Genomic DNA, 21,185 nt, shown 5'->3' with positions numbered 1-21,185 from the left:
TGTGCTGTATCCACTAGACCATGCTCCATCTGACATTCCACCACCCGTATCCAAAGAGGCTCATCCTGTTGGATGAACATTCCCTAATTCCCTAACAGAGTTCTGACTAAGGCATGTAGTGAAAACATGCCTTCTGCAGAACTGAGCAAACAGTGATTTACATGGATGTATATTTAGTTCAAAGTGACAAGTTGTGATTTCTTGTGATTTCCACCAATAACACCTCTACCTTCTCCTTTAGCCCAAACACAACCTAAATGAAAGCCTGCATCATTTTTCAAAGTAAAAATTATTTTAAAAAATAGCTTGATGCTGATATTTATTTTATTTTAAATCCAGAACATTATTATACATTTAGAATCCCAACTAGCCATTCAAATAAGTCTAAACCTTCAATTAAGATGCACCATGCAAACTTTCTGGCACTAGATCAGCATTTCATGTTTATATAACCAGCCCGTGACTGGGCAAAGTGTTGAAGATTTGGGGTTTGATGGTGAGTCCACTTGCTGACATCACACAGGCAGAGCCTGGGATTGGCCCTTGGAGAGAACAAATAGAGTTTATATCCAGCAGAAGGGAGGGAGGAAGTGAACAGAGGAAATATTCAATCTGTGTCCACTTACTTCTGTTAAGTTGCCTGTTTATTCCACGACTGCAAGCTGGTAAGATTTTTTTTTTTTCTCCCTGCTAAATAACTTGATTTAATTAAATGCTAACATGCCATCATTCTAGCTTTATTTCTGTTTCGACTTTTACTTTATAAATTCTGAAATGTTATTCTGTCTAGAATGATAATGCCTAGGGTGTGCTTACCATTCCTTCAATTCTTTAGAAAACTGTCATTTTTCTGTCCTCTCCAACACAATAAACTAGAAAGATTCAATATAATTCTCAGTATTCTAACTGCTTAATGAACTGAAAAAGGATATCCCAACTATTCTTCTTTCCCCCTTTTTCCCTTTTCCACCACTCTAGTTCTGATGTTTTGTCTATCTCCTTGCAGCAAGACAGCTATTTACAACATTCATTATAACCCAATCTCTCTACAGAACTCAGCCTCTAAACCAGGAAAACAATCTAAAATACAATTAGCTTGTTTGGTTTGTTAGATCCAAGTCCTCTCTCAAATGCTTAGTACATTTCATTGCATTCAGGCAGTGCTCAATATTACCATTACTAGAGAAGCAGCGTGGCTCAGTGGAAAGAGCATGGAATTGGGAGTCAGAGGACATGGGTTCTAATCCCGGCTCCACCATTTGTTTGCTGTGTGACCTTGGGCAAGTCACTTAACTTCTCTGTGCCTCAGTTACCTCATCTGTAAAATGGGGATTAAAAGTGTGAGCCCCACATGGGACAACCTGATTACTCTGTATTTACCCCACCACTTAGAACAGTGCTTAGCACATAGTAAGCGCTTAACAAATGCCATTATTATTATTATTACTACTTTCAAGCCAAACATATAGTAAGGGGTTTGAATAAGTGATTTATCTCCTCTATACTGTAAGCTCTTCTTGGGCAGAGAAGGTGTCTACATTATATTATACTCTCATTAGGTGCTTATTATATTATACTCTCCCAAGCACTTAGTACAGTGCTCTGCATACAGTAAGTGCTCAAGAAATACCATTGATGATTGATCACATAATTGCATTGGGATCTATGGTTTCTCCCTTCCAAATGAAACCTGGAATAAAATTCCCAAAGCAAACCCTTAAACAGTGGTGAATTAATGGTTTAGTAGGAGAGGGGAAGGTTTTGCACTCAGCTTTTCATTGGAGAAGGAAAGTCAAGGTTTCAAATCACCATTTCACTCCAAAGCCATTTGTTGGCATCAGAAAAGCTTCCTCCTTCTATTCTACCAGGGAATATTTTTGCCTGATTTTTCAGGGTTTTTTGGAACAGTCATTCCTTATGCAGCCAAAAGACAGAGCAAACTCTGATAGCGTACAACCTGCTTGTTCAGGTTTCCCCTAAAAAGCTTCCCAGAAAAGGTTCAGATGTAGATCCACTGGATTGGGGTTGCACCTGATGGTTGACTGGGACTAGGCTTTCAAAGGACTCCCACTTTCTGATGTGACTGGCATCTATAGGGTGAGTTTGGAGCACACACATCGTGCCACAGTGTTCACTGACGAGAGATTTGGGTGTGTGTTTCTGGTGTTTGATTTGGGGTGAGGTGGGGAGCGGGACATGGAGAGAAAAGGACAGAGGAAGAAAGGCAGAGCACAGAAAGCACTGCCACTGAATCAGTGTGTGCTCTTGGGCAAAAGATTCAAGTTCTTGGTGTCAGGACCTTCTTTCTTCCTCTACGGTCATGAATACCAAAGGCAGGAAGTCCCATGCCCGAGGATCTCTGATCAATCAGTGGTAGACAAAGATGATGCTAGGCTAGTTTCCAGATCCCAAAAGCTCTGGCATATTATATGTGCAGTGCCACAGCCACAACTGGACATTTTCCACTGCATCTTTTAAAATTTCACTGGAAACTGTCATCACCACTTTACCATTTCTTCTGAATTTGTAAAGTGACTTGGATTAAGAGGCTTGTTAAATACCAACAACCACATCCAATTCAGTTTGCTCATAAATTCAAGCCAGGCGGGCTTCATTCAAACTTTAAAAAACCCATTCAACTTTTACACAAATAGACAGGCCAATGTTCTAGGAGAACCCAAATCGTGCACTTCGTTAGCTCATTTGGAGTTTGTTGTAAAAGCCGAAGAGGAGAAATCACATAATGTAATCACTGATTTCCACATCCCTGAGCCTGCTCCCTGGACTGATGCAAACTACAGTTAGGTATGTAAGGAGAGGATGTGCTTAGAAGAGAACAATAACATAAATGCCTTGTCAGTGGTGACTGAAATAGAACTGATCATTTTACCTTGATTTTTCTATATCTAAAATGGCATTGAACCCAAATCCACATATTTGAAAGAAAATGTAAGTAACAGCATGTCACAGTGGATACAGCATGGGCCTGGAAGACAGAAGGACCTGGGTTCAAATTCTAACTTTTGCCTGTTGCTTGCCTCACATCACATAACTTGTCTGTGCCTCAGTACCTCATTTGTAAAATGGGGATTATGACTGTGAGCTCCATGTGGGGCATGGACTGTGTTCAACCTGATTAGCTTATATCTATCCCAGTGTTTAGAACAGTGCATGGCACATGATAGGCACTTCCCAAATACCATAAAAATGCTATCTTACAATGTATGTTGACTTTTAGTACTCTCAAAAAGATAAAAACTGGAATAAAAATCCAAAGGAAAAATGACATTTGTCCCTAGTTGTCAAGTCTATTTTGGGGCAAATATCCCTCTAAAATGCAGAGTAAAGATCAACATGTGTCTTCCTGGGCATACTTTTGCAAGTTTTGTTTCTAAGACAGTGAAAGGGGAATTTGTAATTGGCATTTTTCATTCCAAGTTATCCAAGAGCAATTGATCTCTACTCATTTGACGACACTCTGTCAGGTTTGCTTTTCCATTCTTCTGTGAGATTGACTCCTTAGGCATAACTTCTGATTGGCTGGGATTTCTGTATGATTGACAACTGCTCCCCAGGACCACAGATTATTTTGCTCCTACCTCCTAAGTGTTTGTAGAGATTTGCAATTTGCAATGTTGATTTCTGCAGCAGCTTCAAGAGAGAAAAGGATGATTTCCACTAGAAACATTAAACACTGTCTCCACCTCCATTTTGCCTCACACCAGGTGAAAGAGCAGAAGAAACAGCTCCCAGCCAGTGTGCCTGCCTCTTACCAGATCTCTCCAAATCTTAATGACCAGGAGCCAGGTTATTCTCTTGCCAATCTTGCCCATGGTCCCAAGGCCCCTAATGGAAGCAGATTACAAGGATGAGACTGAGGGAATGGGAGAAGGGAGGTAGAGCAGGGGGAAGCTCTGCAGTGTGCTATGATGATTACGTTGATGTGTTCATTTCGAGAAGCAGTGTGGCTCAGTGGATAGAGCATGGGCCTAAGAGCCAGAAGGACTTGGGTTCTAATCCTGGCTCTTCTGTGTGACCTTGGGCAAGTCACTTCACTTCTCTGTGCTTCAGTTCCCTTTTCTGTAAAACGGGGATTAAGACTGTAAGATCCAAGGGGAAAGGGACTCAGTCAACCTGATTTGCTTGTACCCACCCCAGCACTTAATAGAGTCCCTGGCACATAGAGAGTGCTTAACAAATATGACAATTAGTATTATTATTTTGGGATTTCTGCTGTGGCTTATAGTGCATGGTTGTAACACCACCACTTTCATGTGTACAAGGCAGACTACACTCTAGTCTCCTTATCTTGGCATCAAAGGTTCAGTTTGTTTGATGCATGTTTGGGGCAAAAATAATTTTTCAGTCAGATATAACTTTTCTAAAATGTGACTTTCTTGCAGTTTCAGCCAATGAATGTTTTTAGCCAATTCTCTTGCATTAGTGTTTTGTTTTGTTGTCTGTCTCCCCCGTTTAGACTATGAGCCCACTGTTGGGCAGGGATTGTCTTTATCTGTTGCCAAATTATACATTTCAAGTGCTTAGTACAGTGCTTTGCACATTGTAAGCGCTCAATAAATACAATTGAATGAATGAATGAGTGAAGGCATTTTGCGAGGACTCGGTACTCCCAAAAAGAGCCTTCTAATTCACAAGATGGTGACCCCAAGTTTTACAAATGATTTATCAGAGGCAGAGTGGTTGTATGGTTCTAGTTCTAAATGCCCCATAGCAGTTCTCAGAACCCACAATTTTACACCCACAACCTGCCATGCAGTTAACTGGGTTCTGCTGCCTTTAATTTTTTCTTTTTTTCCAAGTGAAATTCACAGATGTGAAAGCACACAAATGTCTCTGTCCCTAAGTCTGGAAGGAAATGTGGAAAGTTGTTTGAGAACCCAAGATGTTGTCTGCTTATTAAATTTACTACCTCATTAATTCCAGAAACCATCACCACCATGAAGACCGCTCTTATTCTGCTCAGCCTTTTGGGAATTGCCTGCGCTTTCTCAGTAAGTCCTTTCATTCCACCTCAGTCCCTCCTTCCATTGCTTTTGTCTGTTATACAGAAGGAACATGGAGTAACAAAGCTTTCTCCAACAGGTGAAAAACCTACACCGCAGAGCAAAAGTAGAGGAGTCTGAAGAAAATGCGGTAAGGGACCCAGAGGCTCCTCTTTTCTTTCAAGAATGATATCTTTTTCTAAATTATTCAAATGAAATGCCAACATATTGGTTTCCTTTGCTATTTTTCTAGGTCTTCAAGCACAGGCCTCGATACTATATCTACAAATACGCCTATCTCTACCCGCCTCAGAAACGCATTCTGTCCCAGGTAAATAGTTTTCACCTCAGTTAATTTGATTTTCCTCACCTTGGAATATCATCTTTAACTTAGGATCAAATGCTGACAAGATGACAAAGGGAAAAACCATTTGAGCCAGTGAGAACTCAAATTTGCAATGCAATTCAGAAGGCCAAATTTGACCTTCCTGGTTCATTTGCTTGGCAATGCCCAAGCCACTTTAGACTAAGGCAGAGTGGCCCTAACTGTCCCTTCCCTTCCCCATTCCACTCCTATTTAGAGTCCCTTTAGATGGCGAGAGGGGCACAGTTGCAACTGCTCTGTGCAGCTGACTTCAGTCCACTACATCCCCCCAACCCATCCGCTGGGGATCACGTCACCCCATCCTGGAATTTGGTTCAGGTTGGTGCCCGGCTTTGCAAGAAACGTGGACCAATTCCCACCAACCCACCAGGTGGCAGGAATTGCCCTAGGCCCCTGCGGGAAGACTATTTCATTGGACTCGGGCCAAGTGCTTGCTTTCACATGTAGCGATGGTATATAGCTTTTGTTAGCTGTTATTTGGGATGGTGCCAACATCACAGTAGGGAGGTGCATGGGTTGGCATCCTGTTGCCTAGGAAGTACAAGTGCAAGATACGTACATATCTGTAATTTATTTATATTAATACCTGTCCCCCTCTTGGCTTTAAGCTTGTTGTGGGCAGGGAATGTGTCTGTTTATTGTTATAGGGCACTCTCCCCAGCGCTTAGTACTGTGCTTTGCACACAGTAAGCACTCAATAAATACAACTGAATGAATGCAAGTGTTTAACACAGTATTCTGCACATGGTAAATACTACTGATTGACCGACCTATTGAATCTCACCTAGAAATAGTTACAAACCAGTTTCTAGTGGAAAATATGGAAATAGGCAGGGGCAAAGTGTCCTTTCCCCAGAAACCTCTCCAGGGACTGCGAGTAATAATAATGATGGCATTTGTTAAGCTCTTACTATGTGCAAAGCACTGTTCTAAGTGCTGGAGAGAGTGCCCTATAACAATAAGACACAAGGTGATCAAGTTGTCCCACGTGGGGCTCACAGTTTTAATGGCCATTTTACAGATGAGGTAACTGAGGCACGGAGAATTTAAGTGACTTGCTCAAAGTCACATAGCTGACAAGCGGTAGATCCTGGATTTGAACCCATGACCTCTGACTCCCCAGCCCATGCTCTTTCCACTGAGACACGCTTAAGGGTTTGGGCAGGAAAGCAAGGTTCAAAAAAGTCTGATAATCCCATACCCACTCCCAACCCTGGCAGCTTACCTGATGAAATATTACTACCCTGACATGTGTTTTCCATTTGGTGGATTCAGCCCATTACCCCAGCTGTGCTTCTGGGCATACTAACTGCCATTTCCTCTTCTTCAGTACCCACCCCAAGTGCCTGCTAAGATCCCTCTTGGACCTGAGAAAGAACTATGGAAAAGTCATTTTTCTCCAAATAATAATAATTATTTTGATAGTATTTGTTAAGCGCCTACTATGTTCCAGGCACTATACTAAACATTGGGATAGATAGAAGATAATCAGGTTGGAAACAGTCCCTGTCCCACATGGGGCTCACAGTCTATTAGACAGATGAGGAAATTGAGGCACAGTGAAGTGAAGTGACTTGCCCAAGGTCACACAACAGACAAGCGGCAGAGACAGGACTAGACCCCAGGGCCATCTGACTCCTAGGCCAATGCTCTATCCTCTAGGCCACACTGCTTAACCTTAACCCCAAACATCTTTATCAGAATTTTCTAACCACCATCCCAAGGAAACGTAAATCCTAATTAGCTTTTCGCTCTTTCAGGAGGAATGGAATAATGCACTTTAGAAAGTTTGAAAATTGGTGGATTTCCCCAAGGAAGTTTCTGGCAAATCCATAATCCGCCTATTTTGATTACAATGTGCTTTTGATTCAGGGCTACCAATTACAGCACTTGGACTGGGGTTCCTCAGGACTAAAAATGGTCCGGGTTCTGGGAACGCTGTCTCAGAATGGTTTGGCACATGCCCTGTGTACATTTTGTGCTGGCCCATCTCTAGCTCTTCTACTGCCGTTAGAAAAAGATCATCCTAATATACTTCCCAAATTGTTCTAATTATGGGGGTTGGCTGTGGGCAAAGGATTATGGGCAAGAATTCTGGTCACGGGCTATTTTTTATGGTATTGGTCAAGTGTTTACTATGCATCAAGCACTGTTCTAAGTGTTGGGGTAGACACTAGTTAATCAAGTCAGTCACAGCCACTGTCCCACATGGGACTTACAATCTAAGAGCTTTGAATCCCCATTTTGCAGTTGAGGAAACTGAGGCACAGAGAAATGAAGTGACTTGCTTTGGGTCACACAGTAGTCAAGTGGTGGAGCTGGGATTAGAACCCAGGACCTCTGGCTTCGAGACCTGTGCTCTTTCCACTGGCCCAGGCTGCTTCCCTTGTAACCACAATGGTTGTGGGTTTTTAGGGTTTCGCTCAAACCAATTACCCACCTTATAGAGAAATGACGTTGGAGGTTAAAAAACAACAACAAAACCCTATGAAAAATAATAGTTTAGAATTTCCTTTCTAGTCCCCAGTAGTCCATCCATTAAGTCAAAACAATAAGGCATTTTTACTAACCAAATATTTCCTGATACAATATCAGAGAAAAAAAATTTGACCTACCATTGTAGAGAAGCAAAGGCACATGGAACTTAAAACTTCAAATTCATGGAGTTAAATCTTCCTTAGGTCACATTCACCATTGGGGCATTTTCAGCTTTCTGAAAAATTAAGTTGTGGTACAAACCATCACTCTGTGCAATTCAATTTAATGCCTCAATTATATATTTGGGAATTTTCCTTCTGAAATAATGAATGCTCATTTACTGTTTTCTCTGAATCTCATCTATGCTGGATATGTGTTTTCCTAAACTGGATAAAGCAGGGAAGGCTTTCAAAGCCTATTTTCACCAAATTAAAGTGGTCCCAACAAATTAAAATTATTCGTAACTTCCCATCATCCAGTCTCCCACGGATGCTCTGTTTATGTCTTGCCCTACAAATTCAAGAGGGTTTAACTACTGCCCAGACAGACAGAGATTCTAGGGCAGAAGATTCTTTCCAGGAGAATCGCAGGAAGTGGAAAGTGCCATTTTTAAAGAATTAATCAATGATTATAAAGTCAAAAAAGAGATTAATTATGAAGGATTCTTGACTGATCATTTCAATCCAACATAGTTTCCAGAAAACCAGCATTCTTTGTACTAGCTAATGGGTCAAATCCACTATATTACATCTAATTATGAAAGAAACCAAAAGTATGTCCTATTTTATGATTGACAGTGCCCTCTATAAACAGTATTTTCCAGAGGCCAAGAGTCTATTAAAGGATCAGGTTTGTTCAGTGTTTATTAAATAGTTATGAGTAATAGAAACAATCCAAGTATAATATTAATGCCCTTTCTTAAATGCTGTCTCCTAGCTGAAACATCGGAGTTCAATTTTCTTTCGATCCACATTTGGGCTGCTCTCCTGGGAAAATACAGAGAAAGTCACCTTAGCTGTCCTAAGGAGAGAGGAGCCTTGATTTGTTATTCCTTCCTGCTCTATGCCACCTCCGCACTTTGGGGGTACATTGAAGCCCATGTTTAAAATCATATTTTGAAAAATATAATAGAAGGTCATAATTCTTAAACCAATATAACTTTATGGTATTTTTTAAGCACTTACTATGTGCTGGGATAGATATAAATCAGTCATACCAGACACAGTTCCTGTCTAAGTCCAAGTATGAAAGTCTATATCCAAGTATGGACTTGCAGTCCAAGTAGGAGGGAGAACAGGCACTGACTCCCCATTTTACAGATGAGGGAACTGAGGCACAGAGAAGTAAAGTGACTTGTCCAAGGTCACACAGAAGACAGGTGGCAGAATAGGGATTAGAACCCAGAATCTCCGACTCCCCTGCCCATGCTCTTTCTACTAGGCCACACAAAGGAATAAACTCTAAGATGTTCCCAATTAAAACAATTCTCACCAGAGTTTGTTGGCTGATTATCCAGTATATGAATTACCCAGTACACTTATCTCTGCTCTCTCTCTTATTTTTCTGATTGGTCTGTTGGCCATTTCTCTCATCAGTCATATTTTTACCAGTGGGTAGACAGGTATACCTACTATACCCTACTTAAAAATCACCTCCTCCAAGAGGCGTTCCCAGACTGAGCTCCTCGTCCCCCTCTACTCCCTCTGCCATCCCCCCTTTACCTCTCCGCAGCTAAAGCCTCATTTTCCCCTTTTCCCTCTGCTCCTCCACCTCTCCCTTCCCATCCCCACAGCACTGTACTTGTCCGCTCAACTGTATATATTTTCGTTACCCTATTTATTTTGTTAATGAATTGTACATCACCTTGATTCTATTTAGTTGCCATCGGTTTTTACGAGATGTTCTTCCCCTCGACGCTGTTTAGTGCCATTGTTCTTGTCTGTCCGTCTCCCCCGATTAGACTGTAAGCCCGTCAAACGGCAGGGACCGTCTCTATCTGTTGCCGACTTGTTCATCCCAAGCGCTTAGTACAGTGCTCTGCACATAGTAAGCGCTCAATAAATACTATTGAATGAATGAATGAATGAAAGGTATAGAAAGAGAGGGCAATCTCAAATGTGGCTATTCCACTTCTTGCTACCATTGCTGGTAACTTTTCCAGAGAAAACAGTTGAAACAACCAACCAGTGGTATTTATTGAGTGCTTACTATGTGCAGAGCACTCTACTAAGTGCTTGGGAGAGTATAAGATATCAGAATTAGTAGGCTTGTTCTCTGCCCATAATGACCTAGGTGATTGGAATGAGATTTGGGGGTCTCTCAATCACCCCAATTATCAAGAATAACAGCTTTAGCTGGGCAGTCATCAGAAACATTTGATCAGGGAGAACAATTGGTATAGAAGTAAGCTTTTACTGTATTAGATGTAATCAAAGTACAAAAAGAACAAGGAACATTATATCTTACTGTAAACCATTATAAATGAAAATCTTGAATGAACTTTCATATTAAAGAGAGTTATAACATACACTTCAGGACTTGAAGTGAAAGAACAAATCTCTACATTAACCTGGCAACAGAAGACACAGTGGGTGTTTAATATCCATAATTTATTTGTTTATATTAATGTCTGTCTCCCCCCTAGACTGTAAGCTACCTATGGGCAGTGAACATGTCTATCAACTGTGTTATACTGTACTCTCCCAAATGCTTAGTACAATGCTCTACACACAGGGAAGCAGCGTGACTCAGTGGAAAAGAGCCTGGGCTTCGGAGTCAGAGGTCATGAGTTCGACTCCCGGCTCTGCCACTTGTCAGCTGTGTGACTGTGGGCAAGTCACTTAACTTCTCTGTGCCTCAGTTACCTCATCTGTAAAATGGGGATTAACTGTGAGCCTCACGTGGGACAACCTGATTACCCTATATCTATCCCAGCGCTTAGAATAGTGCTCTGCACATAGTAAGCACTTAACAAATACCAACATTATTATTAATAAGCACTCAACAAATACTATTGACTGATTAAAGCAGAACTAACACAGATGAGAATGTGCAAGTGGCCATGGACAAGCCATTAGCTCTTCAATCAATCCTTCAGAGGTTCTTAGTCCTACATTGTTTGTGAAAGGGGATTCCATTGCATAACCTGGATTTTTCGGAGCAAAACCACCACAAATCTAAAGAAATTATGCATGTCCTATAATATAGCACAACTTCGTCTTGTGGATGGCACCGAAAAATTCTGAAGCCTCTTTTTTCCCCTATTTTTAGAGCAACAGTGACTCATCTGAGGAAGGTGGAGACGGTGATAGTTCAGACGAAGAGGAGGAAGAGGTAGGTAATTTCCACGGCCATTTCAAAATAATCCGGGCAGCATAAACAGCGAAAAAGGAGTGAGAGCCACTTCTACAGCCTGTCCTCGGTAATCTTGGCCATACCTGTGGGTGAACAGCCCATAGATTTCTATTCTGGACGATAGGGATGTCATTTATATCATGGTGCAGCTGAAAATACGATGCTTAGTTCTCTGGTAAAATCACCTGGCAATGAGGAGGAAAACTAAAACCAGTTCATATGTATGTGTGTGTGTGTGGTAGTGGTGTGTGTGTGGTAGTGGTGGGGGATGTGAATGATGAATTTTATTCCAACAAAAGAATTGCTTCCATTGAGTAATTAGGTTATGATGGTAAAGATAGGGCAGGTAGGGTTCCCAATATTCCAGTGCAATGGTAGCTATGAGACCACAAACATAAAAAGGCCTGTGGTCTATGCTACTAGTTGATTCATTGGTCCTCGTGGAATATTTTTTCCTCTAATGGTTTAATGATTCATTAGGCCTTAATTAACTGAAAGGTAGTTGTGCTTATTAACCTGCCATAAAGATCCTTATTCTAAAGGGAAGGAAGGTAACCCTGGGCATGACTTTTGAAACATATATATGGACACATTAAACTATGACCATATTCAAGATGAAACTACCCTTTGGTACCCAGCACCAGGAGTGAACAACAACCAGCAATCCACAACGAACTACTAAAAATTTATGTTTCTGTTTGCCTTCTGGAATATATTGGCTTCTTCATAACTTATGTAGTTGCTTGGGTGAACAGGTTATATTTTGGGAGAAAGTTGGCCCTTTTCCTAGAAAGGCATTTGCATCTTCAGCAATTTAAGACATTTAATAGCTGCTATCTTCCAAAAATGAATTTGAGTTAGGGCCCTCATAAAGTGCAAGGGGAACTTTTCAGGCCACAAATAATCAGGAGTTTAGGTTTTATTTTAAAGGAAGCATTCCATCATCTCAGTTGCTTTTAATAATCAATAGGTGGAATTTATTGAGTCCTTACTGGGTGGAAAGGACTGTACTAAGCGCTAGGGAGAGTACTGTATTATAGAGTTGGTAGACACAATCCCTTTAATAATAATGTTGGTATTTGTTAAGCACTTACTATGTGCAGAGCACTGTCCTATGCCCTGGGCTAGATACAGGGTAATCAGGTCATCCCACATGAGGCTCACAGTTAATCCCCATTTTACAGATGAGGTAACTGAAGCACAGAGAAGTTAAGTGACTTGCCCACAGTCACTTAACAAGTGGCAAGTGGCAGAGCTGGGATTTGAACCCATGACCTCTGACTCCCAAACCCGTGCTCTTTCCACTGAGCCACACTGCTTTAATAGTATGAGGGGGGAGCTGATTCATTTGATACTTTCTTTCATTCACTTACAACCCAGGATTCCTAATAATTCTCCCATCCACAATTTCCTCAAGCATTTAGTATAAGTGCACTGGAATGAGCAGTAGTCCTACTGAGCAACCATTTGATATAGTTTCTAAGCAGAGCCTGGGTTCTAATCCCATCTCTGTCACTTGTCAACTGTGTTACCTTAGGCAAATCACTTAACATCTCTTTGCCTTGGTTACCTCATCTGTAAAATGGGGATTAAGACTATGAAACCCCATGTGGGACAGGGACTGTGTCCAACCTGATAAACCTGTAATTACCCAGTGCTTAGTACAGTGCCTGGCACATAGTAAGTACTTAGATATAAAAAAATAGAGCATACTCTACTAGCTGATTGAGAAGTACTGAATAAAGAAGTAACATTTTCTCTGCCCCCAGGGAACTTATAATAATAATGATGGCATATGTTAAGCGCTTACTATGTGTCAAGCACTGTTCTAAGTGCTAGGGTAGATATAAGGTAATCACGATGTCCCATGTGGGGCTCACAGACTTAATCCCCATTTTACAGATGAGGGAACTGAGGCACAGAGAAACAAAGTGACTTGCCCACAGTCAGACAGCTGATAAGTGGCGGAGTCAACATTAGAACCCATGTCCCAAGTCCGGGCTCTATATTCTAAAAGAGCAGACAAAGAAAAAAATATTTTCTAGAGTGGTCCTAAAAAATAATTATTGAGTTACACAAGAGCTGAGGATGGGTACAAATAAGTTTGTACAGGTGGTACAAGTGCTAGAGTTGGTGGATGGAATTATGTAGCTCAGGGGGCTGAAAGATTAATCAGGGAAGGCTTATTAGAAGAGGGGGGATTTTAGGAGGAATCTGAATGTGGGAGAGCTGTCATCTTTCTGATATGGTGGGGGGGAGGGAGGGAATTCCAAGCTGGGAGAACAGCTTGAAAGAGATGATGGAGAAAAGAGAGTCAAGAGCCAAGTCTACATACGATTACTGTTACTTATTGCCGTTCACCTAATTGCAAGTCCACAAGATTATCATAGAACTGACCAATTCGTATCATTTTGAAAAATGGTAATGTAAAACAGAATGAAAATAATAAGCTTTTACTATATGGAGAAACTTACAGAGTCCTATAAAATTGGAGAAAATCTTTAACTTACAATGTAACACCTCATTTCTCTGGCAAAAATTATAATCTAATTATTATTATTATTGTATTTGTTAAGCACTTACTGTGTCAAGTACTGTTCTAAGCACTGGGTAGATACAAGCTAACAGGTCACACAGTCCCTGTGCCACATGGGGCTCACAGTCTAAGTAGAAGGGAGAACAGATATTCAATCTCCATTTTACAGATAGAGGAAACTGAGGCACAGAGAAGTTAAGTGACTTACCCAAGGTCACACAGCAAGCAAGTGCCAGACCCATAATTAGAACACAGATTCTGTGATTTCCAGGCCTGTGCTCTTTCCACTAGGCCACGCTGCTCCTTTTATGATTCACCCAGGTGCTGTAAGCATATGGCCAAACAATGAGATTGAAGAACATCAGACCGCATTCATTCAGATTATGTCTCTGACATCTACTGAAGATTGGATGTCTAGTAGGCTAGATTCCCTAGCACAGGCTTTTGGGAAGCGTGAACCAAATATGCCATTGCAGTTGTCTATTGGCTAAAGCCTAGGTGAGATTCTTCAAACTAAACTGTGGAAACAAGCTGGCTGAAGAAAACACTCCACTTCAGTCACTTCTGTTTAGTTACAAAGATGTTCAGATCCGGTTTGACTGTGGATTGAGGTCTAGAAACTATTCCAATGCCAATCCCACAATGCCCCCAAAGCACAACATAAAACCTGGAGCCAATTTCCCAGGACTTGGTCAGCCAAAGTAAAATACATGTTGAGTATCTAATTGCTCTGAGTGCAGCAAAGAAAGGAGATACTTTTTATTACACCCTTCTGGTTGCCTTTAAAAGTGAACTGAAGCATCTGAAATATTTTAGGATCCTAATTTAGTACAGAATACGACAATTTCATAACTTGGAGAACTCACTTGGATAAGTGTGTGTGTGTGTGTGTGTGCGCGCGTGTGGTTGTCTCAATCTATCATATTTATCGAGCACTTCCTGTGTGCAGAGCACTGTAGTCACCATTTGGTAGAGAACAACAATATAATAGGCACATTCCCTGCCCACAGCAAGTTTACAGTCTAGAGGGGGAGATAGACATTAATATAAATTACAGATAAGTACATAAGTGCTGTGGGTCTGGGAGACAAGACAAGACTGGAATGGGCTATGGAGATGGAAATAAAAATGTTTGTTAAAGTTGATCCAAAGAGATGTGGAAATTTTAAAAAATCCATCTAAGTCCCAGTGGACTGGCAACATGTAGTCCATCTCTTTCATATTGTACTCTCTCAAGTGCTAAGCACGGCGCTCTGTGGACACTAAGTACTCAAGAAATACCAATGACATTGATTGATGTCCACTGAGGAGGGTGAATTCAAATTAGTAAAGCAGGAGTCTGCCAAATTAAACGTCTTGGATGGATAATCCCTTAGATAAAGCCCCAAGATTTCAGTACAGTACTTTACACTCAGCTGGTGCTTAGTAAGTAGCATCATTTATTTGAGTGAACTGAAAGTTTGTGAGTCTAACTCTGAGTTTCTAAGGTGGCTGAAGGGTTGGGGATTACCCTCAGTTGAATGTGAATTCCATTCATTTTGCCCTTGCTGCACTTCAATCAAGTGGGAGATACAGCACAATTTCATTTAAAAAACTGAAATATGCACTTCATTTGGCTAGAAAAGTGTAAAGCACTTTGCACAAATCCTTATACTCTGTTTCCCGAATCAGTAATTTAATTTAGATTGTAAGGTCATAATGGGCAGGAAACATGTCTGCAAATTCTCTTGCACTGTACTCTCCCAAGGGCTTAGAACAGTGCTCTGCCCATAGTAAGAGCACATTAGTAAATACCAGTGACTGAATACTGTCTTCTGCACTAGATTCTAAGCTCCTTGAGGGCAAGGATTGCCTCTATTAACTCTCTTGTACTCTCTCAAGTGCTTAGCCTGCTCTGCCCACAGTATGCACTCAAATTCCACGGACTGATTATTTGAGTAGCTTTAAATAAAGCCCAAGAAACTCAAGATTAAGTCTACCCAATTTTTATGCAATTTCAAAATATCAAAAGCCCTATTTTACAGGACATTAGAGTTTTAACTGAGTTCTTCTTCAGCTTTTCCAAAATCTAAGCTTGCAGTTCATTTTTGTTTCTGCAAAGATTTGTCCCTCCAAAACTCAAACCATGTCATTTGCCATGTTAATACACACATAAGGGTGATGTGACATTTTGTCTGAACAAGGTTTACAACTCAAGCTCTTGAGATCATTCTTGTTGACCTGTTCTTTGATTGAAATGGCATTTCTTGGTTGTGGACTTTTCTTCCCAGGAAACATCCAATGAAGAAAATGAAGAGAATGAAGAGGAGGATGAAAATTCTGAAGGTGAAGAGTCCACCACAGTGTCTGCTACCACTCCTTTGTATGGAGAAGAGACAACACCAGGAAGAGGGGACAATGGTTTAGGAGCAATCAAGGTCCCCAAAAAGGTAACACACACCCTGCATTCACAAATACCAGAGGCACATTGTATGATTCTGTGCCTACATCACACATAATATGACACCTGCTCCACTGTCTTTCATCTGATATTAACTCTCTTGACACATACTTAGAAATGAGCTTGGGTCTATGCTACAGAAAGCGTTGAACTAGACAATCAGGGGTGCAGCGCTCAATCCCTGGTCTAACTCATAATAATAATAATTGGGGTAATTGTTAGGTGCTTACTATGTGCAAAGCACTGTACTAAGTGCCGGGGAGGAAACATGATAATCAGGTCCCAAGGGGGTTCACAGTCTAAACAGAAGGGAGAACAGGTACTGAATCCCCATTTTGCAGATGAGGGAATTGAGGCGTACTCTTAGAAACCAAAGAATAGTGGATTTCCTCTCTGAAGATTCCACTTAGCCAAACAGAAGATTGTGGTGCCCCATATTTTAAAAATGGAATGAGTGGACATTTTATTTATTTTACTATTTCATCCTGGCATATTTGCTCTACCATCTGTTTGATCTTTGTTTTTCCACCTCCATTATTTCTAATTTCATCCATCTATCGCCCTCATTTGATGTTAAGATTCTTGTATTCAGGGCACATGTGGTTTGCTTGTTACATTTTCCCATGTGCTTAATACAGTGCTTTGCATGCTGAAGGTTCTCAGTAAATATCATCAATTGGCTGATAAAATGGAGATGTTCAAAACACTGGAATGGCTAATAAAATGAAACACATAGAGAACCTCACAGTGTGTATTTGGATCCATTCACCTATTTGTAATTCATCTCTGAAAACTGAATTTTCTTCCAAAACGTTCTTAACAGGCTGAAACTCGTAAAAGTACTAAAAAGGAGGAGAGTGACGAAGAGGAGGAAGAGGAGGAGGAAGAGAATGAAAATGAAGAGAGTGAAGCAGAGGTAGAGGAAAATGAGCAAGGCATTAATGGTACCAGCACCAACAGTACTGAAGACAGTGGCAATGATGGTGGAGAAAATGGGGGTGAGGCAGCTGAAGAGGAAGAAGAAAGCGTCACCGAAGCCAACCAAGAGGAAAATGGTGGCCAAGAGACCACTACATTTGTAGACAGTGTCCAAGGGGCAACTACCCCCTCTAATGGGGCATATGAGGTCACCACCCCACCCACCACCAGCAATGGATATGAAGAAACAGTCACCAACGAATACGATAGCGGGTACGAAGTTTACGAAAACGAGAATGCAGAGCCACGTGGGGACAATTTCCGAACATACGAAGACGAATACAGCAACTACAAAGGCCGCGGCTACGATGGCTACGATGGCCGAGATTACTACTACAACCAGTGAAGAGCACGATGCTGGTCAATGTAATAATGACAGTGGTTTTCAAGGAAATTGTTTTCGAAGTTCAACTCAGGAAGGTGCAGTACACTCGGTAGCACGGAATGGTGCTGCCTCTCCAAAGCATCCCTCCCCGCAGCAGGCAGAGACTTGCTAATGTCCACCCCAAACTTGCTAATGTCCACCCCAATGACTCTGTGAAAAATCTTGGTCTTTGGGGCCATTTCTGAGGGAGTTTTGGGGCTGCAGCACCATACGTTTTTCATAAGTGGCATTGCTAACTGCTAGAATGTGCTTCTGGTTAAGGTCATGCTTTTGACATTACGAACACTGACACAATCAATGTGCAGCATTTAATCACAGTGCCTGCCAGGTCTACTTATTATCAAGTGGTTTTATTGTGCAACCTACAATACCAATCTACTTGTTGTTTATATTAAAAATAAAATGCAACCCCCAAACCATGTTGTAAGAAACATAATTAATCCTATTGATGACATTCTTCTTGCACTTATACTATGACACCCCAAAGTTTACATAAACCACTTTCTGAAAAAGCATCTACTAGTTGTATTTTGACCCTCTCAGGGTCTTACCTAGAGAGTTCCCGGTACTCTACCAGTCTCGACTACGGGAGGGGAAGTCAAGCAGAGGCCTACCCATTCCATTCCTAGCTTGGCCAGTGGCTAGCAAGTGGGAGGCAATCTGCTACAGGTCAAGACTCCCCTGTGCTGGGCATCAGCAGCTTGGGAGAGAATCAAGGGCAGAGACTCAAGTTTACTGCATGGAAGGAGGCAATGGTAAACCACTTCTGGATTTTTACCAAGAAAACTCTATGGATACACTACAAGAACAATTGCAGATGGAGGCGAGGCGCTCTAGGAGAGATGGGTCCATGGTGTCACTATGGGTCGGAGACGACTTGACAGCACAAGACAAGTTGTATTTCAACTTAGGGGTTGAAATTCTCCTTCTGGAGGAGAGGGACGGAACAGAAGATTAAGAGAAGAAACCTATCTGAAGTTCTTAGTTCATAAAATCAGCTTCAAGTTTCTTGCCAAATCATTTTAAGAAAGATCCAATTTTTCTTTGCCATGTCTCAAATTCTAGATAAAACTGATGGTTTATGGCTAAGTTAAGGATGAGGAAGACCAAACACTTAAATCAGATTTCATTGTTTTACTAGACAACACTAACTTATTGGAGGAACTCTCCTGATGAGCAATGAAATTCCACATTAGGTAGACTGTGGTCATTTGAATGGGGTTAGAATGACAATTAGCTTTTCATTGCTTATCTCTATTACTCTTATCTCTCTTACCAGTTAATTCAGCACATGTCACTACATATGGCTTCCTACTTCTGGAAGAGTTTCTGAGAGAAATTTAGATCCAACATATTTTACAGTATTCATCTCATCTTTGAACATTTAGCACAGGAATATTTAGCCCAGACACTGTACGCATCAAGCAGAAAAGGCATGGGTCAAGTGTTTGTCATATAGAGTGCCTCTCATCATGTCTCTATACTGTTCCTCCATTGACGGAAAGCACCAACAAAATGGCAGTTCTATGGAGTATACTAGATAACCTCTGGAGATTCCTTCCAGGCTTGGAATACTTTTTTTTTTAACCTGCTTTGACTATTTCCTCTCTTCAGGTCTTTTAAGCCATATCTGATTAGTTAAAAGCCATAGTGAGTTAGTTTCAGGGTTTTTAATGCTTCTCACCAATCAGGCTTCAGAATATTTTGACTTATGACAAGTGTGGTTACGTTGATCTCTCCTTTCCCATCCTAAAAGGAGGAAGAACCAGTAGTTGGGTGATACTGTTGTCCTTACACAAGCAAAATGAAGTAGAGAATTGAGGCCAAACAAAATCAAATATACTTTACTTTTACAGCCTCTGTTCAGGGTCTGGATTGGTTACCTACCCCTCCTAAAGTCCCTGAATATTGCTCAGTTCTCCAACTGTCCTTTACTGTAGTTGGCATTCTTTTCACATGGTGCAATCTCTGCTGCTACTTAGTGTTGAGTGCCAGGGAGGTACAGGAATAATAACGGTGATGATGATGGCATTTGTTAAGTTCTTACTATGTGCCAGGCAGTGTACTCAGAGCTGGGGTGGATACAAGCATATTGAGTGAACACAGTCCCTGTCCCATGGAAGTATCACAGATTCAATCTCCATTTTACAGACGAGGTAACTGAGGCACAGAAAACTCAAGTAACTTTCTCAAGTTCACACAGCAGACAAGTGGCAGAGCCAGGCTTAGAACCCATTACCTTCTGACTCCCAGCCCATTCTCTATCTACTATATGATGCTGCTTTTGTAGTACCCTTGGTTTACTAAGAACTGGGGCCCATGATGAGGCCTTAGCAGACATGAAGCCCCTCAATCCCCTTAATTCAAAAAATGGTAACCAGACGAGGAAGATGATGTAAGTACATCCCAGGCTGACTACTGAATTCTCAATCTCCCTCCAACCTTCCCCCATCTGCACCAGCCCTCCACATTCTCACGAGGGGAATCTCCTGGGGTCCCTGAGGTATCATGGTGTCCTGTGAAGATCACCCTGGAGAACAATCCCTCATCAGCTCCCCCTGCAAAATAAAATCTTTCCCCTCAGAGACATTAACTGAAGAGTTTAAACACTGAAATGAACACACTTCAGGATGGAACATGCTAATCCCTTAGTCTCTATCAAAACTTTTTGATTTCTTCACTCAGGTCCCAGAATTTTCCAACCCCCATGGATGGGATTTGAAACTGTGAAGGCACTGAACAGGGAGTGTTATAAACTGGGGGCTTTATTTACAATTCTAATTCCCAAATTATATCTAATTACAACAACCAAAATGAGAGATGTGAAACCACAGTCCAGTTAGTCAGTGTTTTGCTTCTTCAGGTGATATGCAAGTTTGACTCCCAGTTTCAAGCCCAGTTCACTCATCAATAAAGTCAGGTCACTTGAGCAGATAGTTTCTATTTAGACTACCTTGGATACTTAGTGATATAATCTCCTTTCAACTCTTAAACACTGCTGAGTTCCAGGCAGAGGAAGGATTGAAGAAGTAGAGCGACTTGCTGCAGTAGGTCTGTTTACTTGACCAACCAACGCCCCTCCCCACCACCAGATCAACAGCTATAAAGCATTGGTTTCAGGAGTCCTAGTACAGTGCTCTGCACACAGAAAGTGCTCAATAAATTCCACTGATTGACTGAGTCACACATGATGCAATTTGTCCCAAACAGCCCCTTGGGATTGGCAGTGTGGGCAGCGTCTTTGAGGGGCTTACAATCTAATGAAGTAGAAGAGGGAGACAAATAGGCAAAGAAAGGGAAGCAGTGTGGTCTGCTGGAAAGAACAAGGGCTTGGGAGTCAGAAGACCAGGGTTTTAATCCAGGCTCTGCCAGGGTCTGCTGTGTAACTTTAGGGGAGTCACTTAACTTCTTTGGGCCAGTTACCTCATCTGTAAAATGGGGATTAAATCTTGCTCCCCCCTACTTAGAATGTGAGCCCTGTGTGTGATATTGACTGTGGCCAACCTGGTTATCTTGTATCAAGCCCAGCGCTTAGTACAGTGCCTGGTACATAGTAAATGCTTAAATACCTTCAAATAAAATAACATAAAAATCTTCAGGCTTGGAGAGTACCGCTATTAATTTGC

At 41.4% G+C, this 21,185-nt stretch overlaps 1 protein-coding gene, 1 long non-coding RNA gene and 1 other non-coding gene across 4 annotated transcripts in view; 2 read left to right on the top strand and 1 right to left on the bottom strand.

Moving 5' to 3' along the window:
- Positions 1-8,097, bottom strand: part of LOC120638720 — a 56,312-nt gene extending 48,215 nt beyond the window's left edge. The window contains exon 1 of the long non-coding RNA XR_005660613.1: positions 8,004-8,097. This is a non-coding gene — a long non-coding RNA (uncharacterized LOC120638720). The remainder of the gene's footprint in view (positions 1-8,003) is intronic.
- On the top strand, positions 593-17,972 carry LOC100085666 (integrin binding sialoprotein). Of its 2 annotated transcripts, XM_029076617.2 has the most exons (8): positions 599-665; positions 3,726-3,807; positions 4,945-5,012; positions 5,104-5,154; positions 5,257-5,334; positions 11,137-11,199; positions 16,027-16,185; positions 17,020-17,972. In XM_029076617.2, exons 3-8 carry the CDS (start codon positions 4,959-4,961, stop codon positions 17,518-17,520), a joined length of 906 nt encoding a protein of 301 aa, XP_028932450.1. In that variant the 5' UTR covers positions 599-665; positions 3,726-3,807; positions 4,945-4,958; the 3' UTR covers positions 17,521-17,972. The 2 variants fall into 2 exon arrangements, with proteins under 2 accessions (XP_028932449.1, XP_028932450.1); XM_029076616.2 differs by lacking the exon at positions 3,726-3,807 and having other exon boundaries at positions 593-665.
- Positions 17,973-18,092: 120 nt separating this feature from the next.
- On the top strand, positions 18,093-18,230 carry LOC114815744. Its single transcript, XR_003763546.1, has one exon. It is a non-coding gene; the product is annotated as a small nucleolar RNA SNORA7 (small nucleolar RNA).
- Positions 18,231-21,185: the final 2,955 nt, after the last annotated feature.

The sequence above is a fragment of the Ornithorhynchus anatinus genome, chromosome 12, assembly GCF_004115215.2.
Source record: "Ornithorhynchus anatinus isolate Pmale09 chromosome 12, mOrnAna1.pri.v4, whole genome shotgun sequence".
Taxonomy (NCBI): Eukaryota; Metazoa; Chordata; class Mammalia; order Monotremata; family Ornithorhynchidae; genus Ornithorhynchus; species Ornithorhynchus anatinus.
The sequence above is the reverse complement of the archived record's forward strand: the minus strand, read 5'-3'. Positions and strand labels throughout refer to the sequence as shown.